Genomic DNA, 13,201 nt, shown 5'->3' with positions numbered 1-13,201 from the left:
TCCTGGTTATGTGTGCTGGTTATTGAGAATAGCCGGTTTTCGTCATAGCGTTCCCCTCTTTATAGAAATATTTTCCGGGCGATATTTTATTCAACTAAGGACATTAAATCCTTGTTCGTATTCATTCTGTGAATGACCATGATTTATTTACTAACGTACCATATGCGTGAACATGACACGAGAGAGCCACTGATAACGGTTTTCATTGCTACAGGCTCTGGCTGGCTCTGTATATGGTTTGAACAAACCACGAAGAACATAGAAAAAGACGGCTTCAAGTGAAATGTGACACACTAACCTAGCAGTGTTTGTGTTGTCCTTTTAAATGTGTTTCTCCCTGGATTCATTAGAGGAGATGTAGTTTCACTGACAATGTTTTGAGACGGTGACCTCTCTTGTGACAAGTTCAGGAGTTGGAATATAAGAAGTATCAAGTGTTGATGTAAAACAGCGATATGTGTACCTCAGTCCGTTCAATCTGATCGTATAGACTCAATGTGCTGTGCCAGTCTGGAACTAATGCGGATGGAGATGGAGAGCCCACTGATAGTTATGCTGCTATGTAATTTCGTTGTTCTCTCCAAAGGAGGTGAGAGTCAATATATTTCCTTTGGTAAATACCACAACACATAGTGGGTCTATTTTTATATTACACAGTATGTACGGTCAAAGGAAAAGATACTTATTTTGAAACCTCATTTGCAATAAACCTTTGAGCTGATAGCACATAACATTTTGGAAAATAATTGTCTGCTTCTCAGTTAAATTAGAAATGCGGTGTATCAATTACTTGTATGTACTTGCCCAACCAATCCGGAAACGGTACGATGTTATGCGTAGTTTCATCTGAAGTATATCCAGCATATATTAAGGGCATTTGACTTCCTGCAGCGCCAGTAATAAGCTATGATCAACTAGTGGTTGTCCATTGTCCATCATCTTCATTGTCAAGGGATCTATGTTGCAGGCAGCTTGCATCTGATTGGTTCCCCATCTACAGCAACATAAGGTGACCTCTTCACCTTAACATGTGGCAACAGAAGTAGTGGTAGCCGTAGTATCAACTGGTATCTGAATGATAGTATGTTTTTCACTACCAATTATGAGATGGGATCAAAAAACGACTGCACGCTAGGGAAGCTAAGCCAATCTCCACACACGCACATGGCAGAACGTGTCACAGTAAGCTGTGATGTCCACCAACACAATGTAACTCTCACACTAAACTCTACCCTGGACAGTGGATCTGTGTGGTTCTGTGAGAACAACACTGTGAGTAACATAGGACAAGTTACAAGAGCAACGAGTGTCAAATTGATTATCAGTAAGTGCTTTATCCTTTGTTCTTAACGCTTTGCTCGTCGCTGTGTGTCAGTGAGAGTGAGTCACGCAATTGACCTGGACTTCCATCTTTCATTGTTCAGTGATTGTAATATATTATAATGTTCAAAAACCGTAACGCAAAAGTGGTTTTCAGATGTATAATTTATGTATTGTATAAATAATCAACAGACCATACTGCTTTGTTTAAATCTGGCTTTTTGACTGACCGAGGTTCATCGAATGTCAAGGTGAAGGTCATCTGTTAACAATATCGTGTATGGCTCCCATGAGAGTCAAGAACTGCATTGCATCAGCGCCCATTGGAATCAGATTACGAATTGTGGCCTGTGGAGTGTTCACCTACACCTCTTGCAGTGCTTGTGCCAACTGTTGGATTTCTGTGGCTGTTGCTGACGTGATCACAGACGTTGGTCAAGAACATCCCCAAAATGTTCGATGAGATTTAGATCTGGAGACCTTGAGGTCATGTCAGTACTTGGGTGTTGGGCTTCCTCGTACACACGACGTCTTCCGTCACAAAACACATCACTAAGTCAAACACGTCTCCATCGATGCTGTGGCCATACTCTGTGTCGTTGACACCAGTGAAGTCCCATTGACGACAATGCGGATGAAGGTTCCAAGAAAGTGATAAGGTCCTATAGTTTTGTAATGGTGTTAAGCGATGCGTGCAAAAACCTGGCTACGACCGAAGCCGAGTCGCCTGTCTGCAATCGACCGATGACATTGTTCGGGCTGAGCTTCTGTCAGTTTTCACTTGCTTCACAGTGAAGATGACCGTCAGATGAGAATCCATCTTTTCATATCCAAACCATTCATGTGACACGTTTATCTGATATTGGTTTGTTTGGCCGCCATACTTCTACATGGTGGCCTTTCCCCCACTTTCTCAGTAGCTCTTGGTCGCACTTATTCTTTCCCGACGCATGCAAATAGTCCCAATGCATACAGACATGAGAAGTTCATATTTTGTATTCATTTTGGTTGCATATCAGCAGAATTTCGTCTAATTTTTCAACTGTTGCGAGTTGTTTTATGCTTGTTTCTGTCAGAGTGTATTTGTGCTGTCGTCACTATAGCGTTAAGCATAACAATCTGATTTTGTTTGTAAGATGTAACGACTACAAGTATGTCGACATATGGATCGTCAACGCCGACATCAACGTTCTTGACGTCAAATTCGGACAACAGCAGACCAGATATACAAAACAGTATGTTCTGACTTTATTTACATTTTCTTTTACCTTTTAAAATATCTTCATTTCATCTTATGTTAGTGTCATATCTCGACAATAATGTTACATTGAATCCGATGAACAAAAAGCATGATCATGACAACACCCAAGGAGAAAGACTTTGCATGCAAATATAATGCACACTTTTTACAGTTACGTGCATATACTGTTTAGCCTTTGGTTTTACACCCGTAAAGATTCGGATTAGAACTGGTCTTCAGTAACCCATGCTTGTCGTAAGAGATCGGGTGGTCAGGCTCTCTGACTTGGCTGACACATGTCATCGTATCCCTCATGCCAGACAATCATTGAGTTGTCTGGTCCAGAATCAGTTATTTACAGACCGCCGCTATATAGCTGAAATATTGCTGAGTGCGGCGTAAAACTAAACTCACTCACTCACTCACCCTTTGGTTTTAGAGGTGTTGCAAACCTAACTTCTTTGGTTCATATATATAAACATAACGTCATGTGAAGTTTGTATGTATTTTAATATCAGGTTGCATTAAATCCCCCACGGATATCACACAACCGTCATCAGTGTAAAATTCCCTTTATCTTTAGTTTTTAGCATCATTTATTAACAATCAGATTCCACGAGTTTACATCCCCTGTACAGTGTCACGTGGATGGACATACCAGGGTGTTGGTGTTAAAAATGATAGGTCATAATAGATAATACAGTTGTCATAAGTGGGAAAGACTATGCACATAAAGATTTTACTTTTTCACTTACATTTTTTCCGGTATGTTTCAGTATTATTTAATGTAATTTTAGATCTTTATGAAAGTGTCAAAATTACAATCACTTCTAGTGACTTTGCAGCGATACACTATAAATTTAGCAAACATCAATACAAAATTAAATAATTTACAGTCTTCAGAGTCTCTATTAAGGCCATATAATACAACATCTCTGTAATTTGGATATACCTTATCTGAATATTTGCTTTTGCCATTTTAAAATAGGAAAGACAGAATTGTAAAACATGAGAGCAATAAAACATATAAAGTCTGATTGTGTCGATATTGCCACGGTGTTCACACAGTTTACTATCTTTAACATTTAATTTGTTCAGATATAAATTTCAAAGCAAATTGAGTAAAGAATTTTAAACTGTAATTGTTTGTATTTATTTTCTAATTCTGATTCTTTTACAATTTTCCATTTATAAGTTGTATCTTCTGCCACAGAACAAATAGTATGCATCAAATATGTCTACATTGCGATTGGAGGGGGAGGTGCCTTCATCATTGTCTGCATCCTTGGAGTCGTGTGCCTCAAGAAAAGGAGACATCGTCAAGGTATCGCCTAAAATGTTCATTCATAAAACACATTCTCTCATCAGTGTGAAAGTTACTGTTCTGATCAGTCGATCAGAGGTATCAAATCACAACTGCTACTCATATTCAATGTCAAATACATTTATTCTTTTCAAAATTGTGTGTATCTTGTTAAATCATTTCCCTATGCGAAACAAAAGTAATTCATGAACGTTCATTTTAAAACCGTACAAACAATTCAAACTCAGTCTTTGTATACTTCTTTAGGACACTCGGTAAAGGAGGATCGCCCAGTCATTGAGAATGGAAACCTGTGAGTTTTTTACCCTTGTTTGGGAATCCCAGACTCTATGTGATTGGTAACAACCTGGACTTTGAGGAACACGACGTTTCGGAGTATATCTTTACTCTTTCATCAGTTGAATGACGCAGGAGTAAGAATATACAATGTACTCCGAAAAGTCGTGTCCCCCAAAATAAAGAAGTTGACCTCCATAAATGCTCGCCTTTATATTTATCACTTCTAAATGCCGTTCAAAGACTCTAAACAACCTAAACATTGACGTGTAGTCAGTACTAGTGTATTACCCAACAATGGTTAACAGTGTCTGGTCGTACATTAGCCAAGGTAAAGTGACCCTATGTTGAGTGACCATCAGTCGGGATATATCCTGGAAAATCTGTATGAATGATCCAAGCTATGGTTGAAGTAAGTGCTCAAAAGTCCGATTTAGTCACTGTTGCGAATTTGGTATCATTATGAAATCAGATAAACCATTTAATAAAAAATATGTTAAATTGCATATTTTGATATTCCATCAGACTAGCTACTTGAACATATGCATGGTTACATGTAACTAATACCTTTATTGTCCTTTTCTGAAAGTGAAACTGTGTGTGAATGAAAATTGCTGTAATAAATATACAAGTTTGTTCAAAATTATCATGATTGGCACTCGACAATAGGCAATGTTGCCAAAATACGTTCTAATGTATATACGTTCTAGTGTATATATTTTTATAGGTCAATATACTTCCACTCTTCCTGGACTACTTCTAGATCAAAGTAATCACCTCACGGTTAAATACTATGTCCTTGCAGAGCCAGTTAATGTATGAGCTCTAACCTTCATTTGAAAGTTTGTATAGCATTGAACATGTCTTTTTAGGTCTTCATTTTGCATAGCATGATGGCATTGTTGAAATTTGATATTTCTTTCAGAAACACAGCCTTCCAACACGACTCAATTGACGACGACATAATGGGTGAGAACAGTTTATAGTTTTTACAATACAATTAATAATTGTGCATATGTCCTTCTATATGTGGACTACACACAACAAAACCGAGTGTTGATATACCAATTTTGGTAAATATTTAACATACATATATATTATATGTGCGTTACTGCTCAAAAATTCCGTTGTGTTGCAGTGGAGAATGATGTGTATGAGAGGTCGGCGGATGTGATCAGTCCAGCTACTCAGGATCCTGGGAAAGCGGACGATCGTCAAGTCGAAGGTCTGTGTTTGATTACCAACATGAGTGCTATGAGTGACGTCCATTCGTGGTATTCCAGGCCGTGATATCGTTGGAATATTGTTCAAAAATACATCTTACCTACCCCGTCACACTCCAAAACGTGCCCTCCCGTACCCGGTCACATGCCAAAGGAATCCTTCCCTACTCTGTCAGATCCCAGAACGAGCCCTTCCCTACCTTGTCACATGTCAACACGAACCCTTCCGTTAACTGTCACAACCCAAAATAAACCAGAGCAATGGTAGCGCAGGATTTACGTTGGTCATGACAGGATTTTAGAAGACAAAGCAGTGATGTTATTGCACTGTTCCTCCACTTTGTGTTTTCACTTTGACTGGGGCTGAAATATGGACATTGCATCCAGTTATCTCTGTCAAGATCAAGATAGTTTTATTGTGCATAAGGCCTCCGGCCCGTAGACATAATATCATAATGACAGGCAAAGTATGGACTGTGCAGATAGTGGAACGCATTGTGTAATTAGTTGCCACAAGAAATCAAACTTTTCTTAATGTCAACGAATGTGTTAAGGACAGGGCTAATTTTGTAGAACAAACGTTATGGATAACAACATCTTTTCTTCGTGAGTGCGACGTTTCGATACAGATTCTTGTATTATTATTATTATTATAGGATATTTATATAGCGCACATATCCAGGCAACTAGTGCATGCTCAAGGCGCTGGTATTTTTTCCCCTCGATCATTGGATGTCAATCTCAACGGCACATCGTATTATCAATCTCAACTCCCTGGGGAGTATACAACTAATGCTGCCACTAGGTGCACCGGGTTATTGTGGCTTTCTCATCCTAACGAGGTATTCATTCACAGCTGGGTGGACAGGGACAACTAGTCACAGTACTTTGTTCAAGTTTACTGCACGTTACTGTACCCGCAACTAGGTACCGGTGTTTGCACGTATTCATGTGGCCACCATTTGGTCATATACCAACGGATTTGTGGGTTCTTTTAAGTGCACAGGGTTGTGTACTGTACACTAGAGGTTGTGACAACACGGAAAGAGTCTGTACACAAAGTTGACTCCAAGGTTTTTACACCCGGTCACAAGTGGGCTCGATCTCGGCACCTCAATCTCGCTGGATCACTACCCTGGCACGTTAGCCAGCTCGCCCTCCGCGCCCCATAACCGTTGTCAAGCATGCTGTTATCCAAAAAGTTTGTTCTATATTGTACTTCCCAACTTCTAAAATGCCACTTTAAAGAAGGGCTAATTTTAAATAAACAGATTCGTCTTCTGGTGATAAAAATCTGATAAGTGTGGAATATACTCCTTTCTTAAATCGCCATATGCATCACATATAAATAACAGATGACACTCGTCTCTGATATCCGCCATACAAATGATATCCATTCCAATGGCGTTAGGTATCTGTTTTTGTATAACATACACTGGAGCCCTGATCACAGATGCGACTAGGAAGTGACTGCCATGTGTCCTAGAGTTCACCTGTTGTCACCTGCCACACTGTCCGTATGTTTCTCTAGGATACGCTGTGAAGGAGGGGCCACCAGACATTTGGAATGGAAACAGGTGTGTAATTTACCATTGTTGGGAATTCCAAACTCGATGTGACTATCAACAATAAGCACATTGATATATATTATCACCCAACAACTATCTTTATATTCCATGAATTGACAAAATTTAACCTTGCTTTTAAAGTTACCTGCATGTTTTTGTTGAGAATAAATATTTGTATATTTCATCAGCTGATATATATTTATAAATTATATTTCTTTCAGTAACGCAACTCTCCAACACGACTCAAGTGACGACGACATAATGGGTGAGAACATTCCTCTAGATTTCCAGATGAGTAATTAGGTACATACCATATTTCAGTGAATACAACGAAACCTAGTGCTGAGATATTGATGTTTTGGCAAACATATCTAACACATACGTGAGCTGAAAACAATTCCGTTGTATTGCAGTGGAGAATCACTTGTATGAGAGGTCATCTGATGTGATCAGTCAAGCCACTCGGGATCTGGGGAACACAGACGGGGTCACAGGTTTGCAGACGTTACTTACTCTGTCGAGGTTAACTACATATTAAGTTATCACGTGCACCCATCTAGTTATGGAAGACTGTTAAACACGTGAATTGGCTTGAACCGGCCGTGGAGCCACGCCTGTGTAATGTGTACATACTTTCCATGTATGTTGTGTAATGTGTACATACTATCCATGTATGTTGTTTCAGACGGCTTGAACCGGCCGTGGAGCCACGCCTGTGTAATGTGTACATACTATCCACGTATGTTGTGTAATGTGTACATACTATCCATGTATGTTGTGTAATGTGTACATACTATCCATGTATGTTGTGTAATGTGTACATACTATCCATGTATGTTGTGTAATGTGTACATACTATCCATGTATGTTGTGTAATGTGTACATACTATCCATGTATGTTGTGTAATGTGTACATACTATCCATGTATGTTGTTTCAGACGGTGTTTCAAGGTTGAACAAAGTTCAGGAGAAAACAACACAACCCGACCCTGTTCCTGTTACCGCCATTCCTGACTCTGGAGATGCTCGGCCGATATAAAGTTTGCTGACGTACTCCTTCACTTGACCCTTTTATATTACTTGGGTCCTTTTAATATAACCCATGTTGTTTAGACATGGCGGTTCGCTTGAACAAGTGACTTGCGACGGAACGTCTTGAAGTATCTGCAATGGATGGTGACATTCACAAATCTGGTCTTTATAAATGGAAAAGGCAAATCCCAAAGTCCTCTTCAAGAGTGTATTTTCGCTCACAGGTGCCATGCAATTTACAATCTCCATTCGAAATATTATTGTTAAGAATTACAGACATTACTTGATTATTAATTTTAATTGACACCCAGGAAATGTGTTCTAAGTGCAGTTGCTGTAACTTGCAGTTTTTTTTGTTCATTGTTCAACATTATTCCAATTTATTTATAATGATTGATAAAATCGGTGGTAACAGTATTAAAGTCCAAACTTGGATTTCAGTCGTTGGAACTGTGACTGGGGAGCAGTGGGTCATGTCGAAGATCCGGGTTCGAATCCCAATCTGCGTGCAATAAATGACGTCCATTCGTGTTATTCCATATTATTAGAAAGTTGCTCAAAACCACATCGTCGGAACCTTTCAAGCTCAAACCTTCCTCACAGACCAACACGCTAAAACCCCCGTCCTCACAAAGTAATACACCACAACTCTCTTCTTCACAAATCAACACACCGATTCCTGACACTGTCACACCCAAAACATTTCCTTTTCTCGGTCAAACTCAAATCTTTTCCACTCTGACACGATCCAAACCACATCTCCACCACTCTGACACAGTCCACGCATCTTCCCCTCTCAAACCTCATGTTCTGCACCATGTCACCCCCAAAAGTCGTCCTTTTGCCTGGCCTTCCACACCCGAAACCAAATCATCCTGGTTTGGACTGTGACAGGTTGGCGGCGCGTGATTGTGTTTGAAAATTGACAACTTTATTGGACGGAGCTATTCCACTGACCTTCGCTGTGAATATGTTTTCACGTACACAAAATCGGTGGACACAGATATTAACAAATAAGTTGCTGTCAGTCGGATTTCACACGTTGTCACCCTGCCACATCATCCTTGCTACTGACTAACATGTGTATACTTGGAATATATTGTAGAGTAAACTGAGATGAGATGAGATGAGATGATTTTTTTTATTATCCCCAAAGGAAATTTCTTTTACATCATACGCAGTTCTCCAGTTTATCTTTCAAAAGGCAGCCATATATAACACTGCAAGTGATAAACATTGTTTAAAATAATCAAGATATAAATACATCAATTTAGTACACAAACATTGATATTGACTTGAATTTGGACAGTTTGAAGACAAGTCATTCATTGAATTAGTTGTTAATACATCTAATACTAGCTGGAACAAATGAGTGGCGAACCCTGTTTGTTCTAAAAGTCGGCATACGCAGCCTGCGTCCAGAAGGTAATGATGAATATTCAGAAAAGAGTATGTGAGTAGGATCACTTAAAATTTTGTTTGCCTTTTTTAAATTTGCTGCTCATATCAACTGCCGATACTCTCGATAGGAAGCCCAATAATTTTAGACGCAGTGTTTACGATTTTTGAGGATTTGCTGTTATTCTCGACAGACAGGTTCCAGAACCAACTGAAGAAATTAAAGGTTATGACACTTTGAATAAAGGTTTTGTAAAATAACATTATGATAGTTTGGCCGATTTTTAAATGTTTCAACTTCGACAAAAAATACAAGCGTTGTTGTCCTTTCTTATATAATTTCTCAGTGTTTTCGTTCCAGGAGAGTTTTGAATCTGAGACAGTACCCAAATATTTGTATTCAGTTACCCTTTCTATTTTATTACTTCAATACTTACAGCATTTATTGATCATTTCTTTGGTTTTTTGCACACTCAAAAATATAAAGTTTGATTTATACCGTTCTACAAATTTTGAAATGTCAGCTCTGTAACTAAGTTCTGATTCCATAACAAGTTCTACCAATGCTGCATCATCAGCGAATCATTATGTGTAGATTGTTGAGCGATTTTAACATGTTAGCCATTGTAACTGCGCTGTGAAAGAATAAATACCAAATAAACTAAAACAAGTTTTTTTTCCTATAACAACAGGTTTTGGGATTGCTACCTACCGCCTTTGTTTACAAACGGATATCAGTCTGTTTACTATAGTGCCATCATAAACATATGTGTTTGTTTGTATGTTGACACTGAACAGACCATGACTGCCTGATCTGACTGGCATACAGATGGTGTCGATCAATAAATCAGTCAAAATCAGTCGATATTGTCTTGTAACTAATACATCATACTCATTTTGCTTATATTTTTGCCATGAGGAAACACCTGGATCGATTTTGACAGATTACCTGGCGCTGGTGCTGGGTTAACGGAAGCAATTGTGGACAAACTCACTTGACTAAGGTGAGACCACATGTATCACATGTGCTTCATTGTGGGGTGGGGCTGAAGTCCAAGAAACTCTCAGGAGTCAAGCTGCTAAACACGGTCACCCATCCGTTGCTTAACTTCACCTACTTTGTGACCTGAGCTCTATGCACAGGACCACACACCACCACAGTTCACCATAAATGGACAATGTACGAAGCCCAGTTCAAGTGTCCCCCAGCGTGATATTGTCCGAATACTGCTGAAAGCGGGACAAAAACCAACTCACTCATGCACTTTAATAAATCCTAAAAAGCACCGCACTCGCGATGATCCATAACTTGTTATCATGAACAAAGACAGCAGACTCCTGCACTGAGAGTTTGTCATGGCACCTTGTCCTTCCAGAGACTTAAAATATGATCAGAAACCAGGTTCCCAGTTAACAAGGGAACAAGTTCAGTATTTCTCGCCCAACACCTCGACACATTTGCAGCAAAACTTTCCACTTCCTGCAGCCAGTTTTAGCACGCCCGTGTGCCATATCCTTCTGTGATGACGCAGATCGTGAAGATCCGGTTAGTACAGATCTTGAGGAGCACATATTTGTCGTCTTGGTAATGGCCTTCATTAACACATAATTATTAGAGGTGACAGGATCGGTGAGGTGAGTTGAAATGGGGTTTAACGTCGTACTTGAGAATATTTCGCTCATATGACGACGTGCATGCGTGTGTATGTGCGGCTGCTTGTACTAGCCCAGATTTAAGCTGGTTTTATAGTGCCAGCTCACTGAGATACCATGCCGCAGTTAAGCATGAACACCCCACTCAGTCACATTATACTGACTCCGAGCCGACCAGTCCTTGTTGTACCCATTAATGTCGAGTGCCAGGCAGGGACCAACAAGTACCATATTTTAACGTCTTTTGGTATGACGCGGCCGGGAATCGAACCCGCGACCTTCCGCTCTTGTGACTGGTTCGGATGTTTTTTAAGTTGTTTAACTTTGCAATATTCCCGGTTTATGACAGCTGACTGTAAACAATCAGACCAGACAATCCAGTGATTGATATTGTGAGCCACTATCGACACCTTCGGGTCATGGTGATACGTAATCGAACAATTCACTGTATCGATCCTTCAAGTTGGTCGCCTCGTACGACCTGCAAAGATTCTTCTTTACCAAACCCTGAATACCGGCTGGCCAACATGCCCCTTGAATCACATGTCAACATTGTTTGAAGTTAACATATTTTAATACCTTCACCATATACAGTAGTGGGTGAACACACGTGAGACATAACTGGATATTAATTAATTAACACATGACCTAATATACTGAAATCCATTAGAAACGCATCACCAGCCGAATAAAACGTTTCATGTCCATGGTAAATAAATAAAGAACTTGTTCCAACTGACACTGAAATTGCCAATCAAGACGGAAATACACAGAACAAAAGGCAAAGGCAGTCATTATTTAGTGCAGCCATAAATTAACGATAACAACGTCGGGAGTCAAACTGAAATTTCACACATTCTCAAAACTTTCACATAGTCAATGGAAGGTCGAGTACAGCTGCACATCTTCGACGTCATCGCCGTGCACTGTCTGGGGACTGATGATACATCGTCGTCCACGGCTGGTAGCGGCCGTTCTGGACGGCGACTATCGTGACACGTGGTACTCCTGGGTGTGGTCGATCACGTATCGAGCCAGTTTGTCGTAGGTGCTGTGATAACCTGGCGATTTTTTAATTGTGACAATTAAACCTCTGGCCAACTGACCTGTAGACAAACCAGTATCAAGGAACACAACAGCGCTTTCTCTCTCAAGGGCTGATAAACGTGGCATTATTTAAAGTCGACAGTTTAGTGCTGTTCAAACTTCAAGTGTGATTTTGGTACACAGCTGAATTATCTGTGTTGTGGGTTCGTGTTGTGGGTTCGCCACGTTTTATGCATTGTCACGCGATTTCCATTTTAGCAAATGGTGGGTCACGTGATCACACAGGGGTGCACGTGCTTCTCGGTGTGCATCACGTTTATCTGTCATAGTCAGATTACTTCAAACACAGTTTGGGTTCAAATTTCGTTTTGAATATCATATGAATAATGATAATAGGGAGATGCGTTTCCAATGGATTTCAGCAAAGAAGAAATGCGGCAGCTCGGTGAAGTAGACAGCGTTATTGGTTTTTTGTGTGAATTTGTAGGTGTATCACATGTACCCGTGTAGTGTATCATAAACACGGGTTGTCTGTCACGTTCTTCTTCTAGTCTGAGGTGACTGTGCCACTTCCTGGTTTTCTGTGCAGATAACACGCTGTAAATATAAATGCTGCGCTGACCAGGATGAAGATACAGCCACATATCGATCCAAACATGACGTAATTATACATATCTCGGTCTGTGAAACCTGAAAACGATACAGAAAAACACTGATATGATAATTTGGTATGGAGGAAGACTGTTAAGATTTTTAGAAATAAATCTAAGTAATGTTAAACTCAGTCTCTCTTCTGGTAGGCTATTGTTTCGACATTGTGGTAGAGAGAGGTTGATCGGATACGAGACTTCATGTGTTCGTGTGTATCCTCTATATGTATTCAGTGACTTACCCAGCACAGAGTAGGGAGGGTCCTCAAGATGTGTGGCTGATGATGTGGAAGGTGTGGCGTTACCGTAATCTCTCCCTGAGATAAATCATACAAAGTATATATATATAATCAGTTATATATGTTGATCATAATATAATAATAACAAGTTCTATTTATAAAACGCCTGTATCCACGCACTTGTGCATGCTCTAGATGCCAACACATTATTACCCCGGGTAACCCTAGCT

The 13,201-nt window shown here is 39.8% G+C and overlaps 1 protein-coding gene across 1 annotated transcript; it reads left to right on the top strand.

Moving 5' to 3' along the window:
- Window positions 1-1,177: 1,177 nt before the first annotated feature.
- LOC124287211 lies at window positions 1,178-10,243 on the top strand. Its single transcript, XM_046723713.1, has 10 exons — window positions 1,178-1,324; window positions 2,457-2,555; window positions 3,774-3,884; window positions 4,131-4,176; window positions 5,086-5,129; window positions 5,299-5,385; window positions 6,915-6,960; window positions 7,173-7,216; window positions 7,365-7,445; window positions 7,891-10,243. Exons 2-10 carry the CDS (start codon window positions 2,474-2,476, stop codon window positions 7,989-7,991), a joined length of 642 nt encoding a protein of 213 aa, XP_046579669.1. The 5' UTR covers window positions 1,178-1,324; window positions 2,457-2,473; the 3' UTR covers window positions 7,992-10,243.
- The last annotated feature ends 2,958 nt before the right edge of the window (window positions 10,244-13,201 follow it).

Source organism: Haliotis rubra, unplaced genomic scaffold (assembly GCF_003918875.1).
Source record: "Haliotis rubra isolate DU_JTF1 unplaced genomic scaffold, ASM391887v1 Scf1106, whole genome shotgun sequence".
In the NCBI taxonomy this organism is placed as follows: Eukaryota; Metazoa; Mollusca; class Gastropoda; order Lepetellida; family Haliotidae; genus Haliotis; species Haliotis rubra.
This window is presented reverse-complemented; position numbering and strand designations above follow the sequence as displayed.

Excerpts from the sequence above, each read along its gene's own strand:
- LOC124287211 (XM_046723713.1), top strand. The coding sequence starts at position 2,474 with ATGTCGACATATGGATCGTCAACGCCGACATCAACGTTCTTGACGTCA. Across the intron at positions 6,961-7,172 it reads GACATTTGGAATGGAAACAG|TAACGCAACTCTCCAACACG; the intron begins GTGTGTAATTTA and ends TATTTCTTTCAG. Across the intron at positions 7,217-7,364 it reads AAGTGACGACGACATAATGG|TGGAGAATCACTTGTATGAG; the intron begins GTGAGAACATTC and ends GTTGTATTGCAG.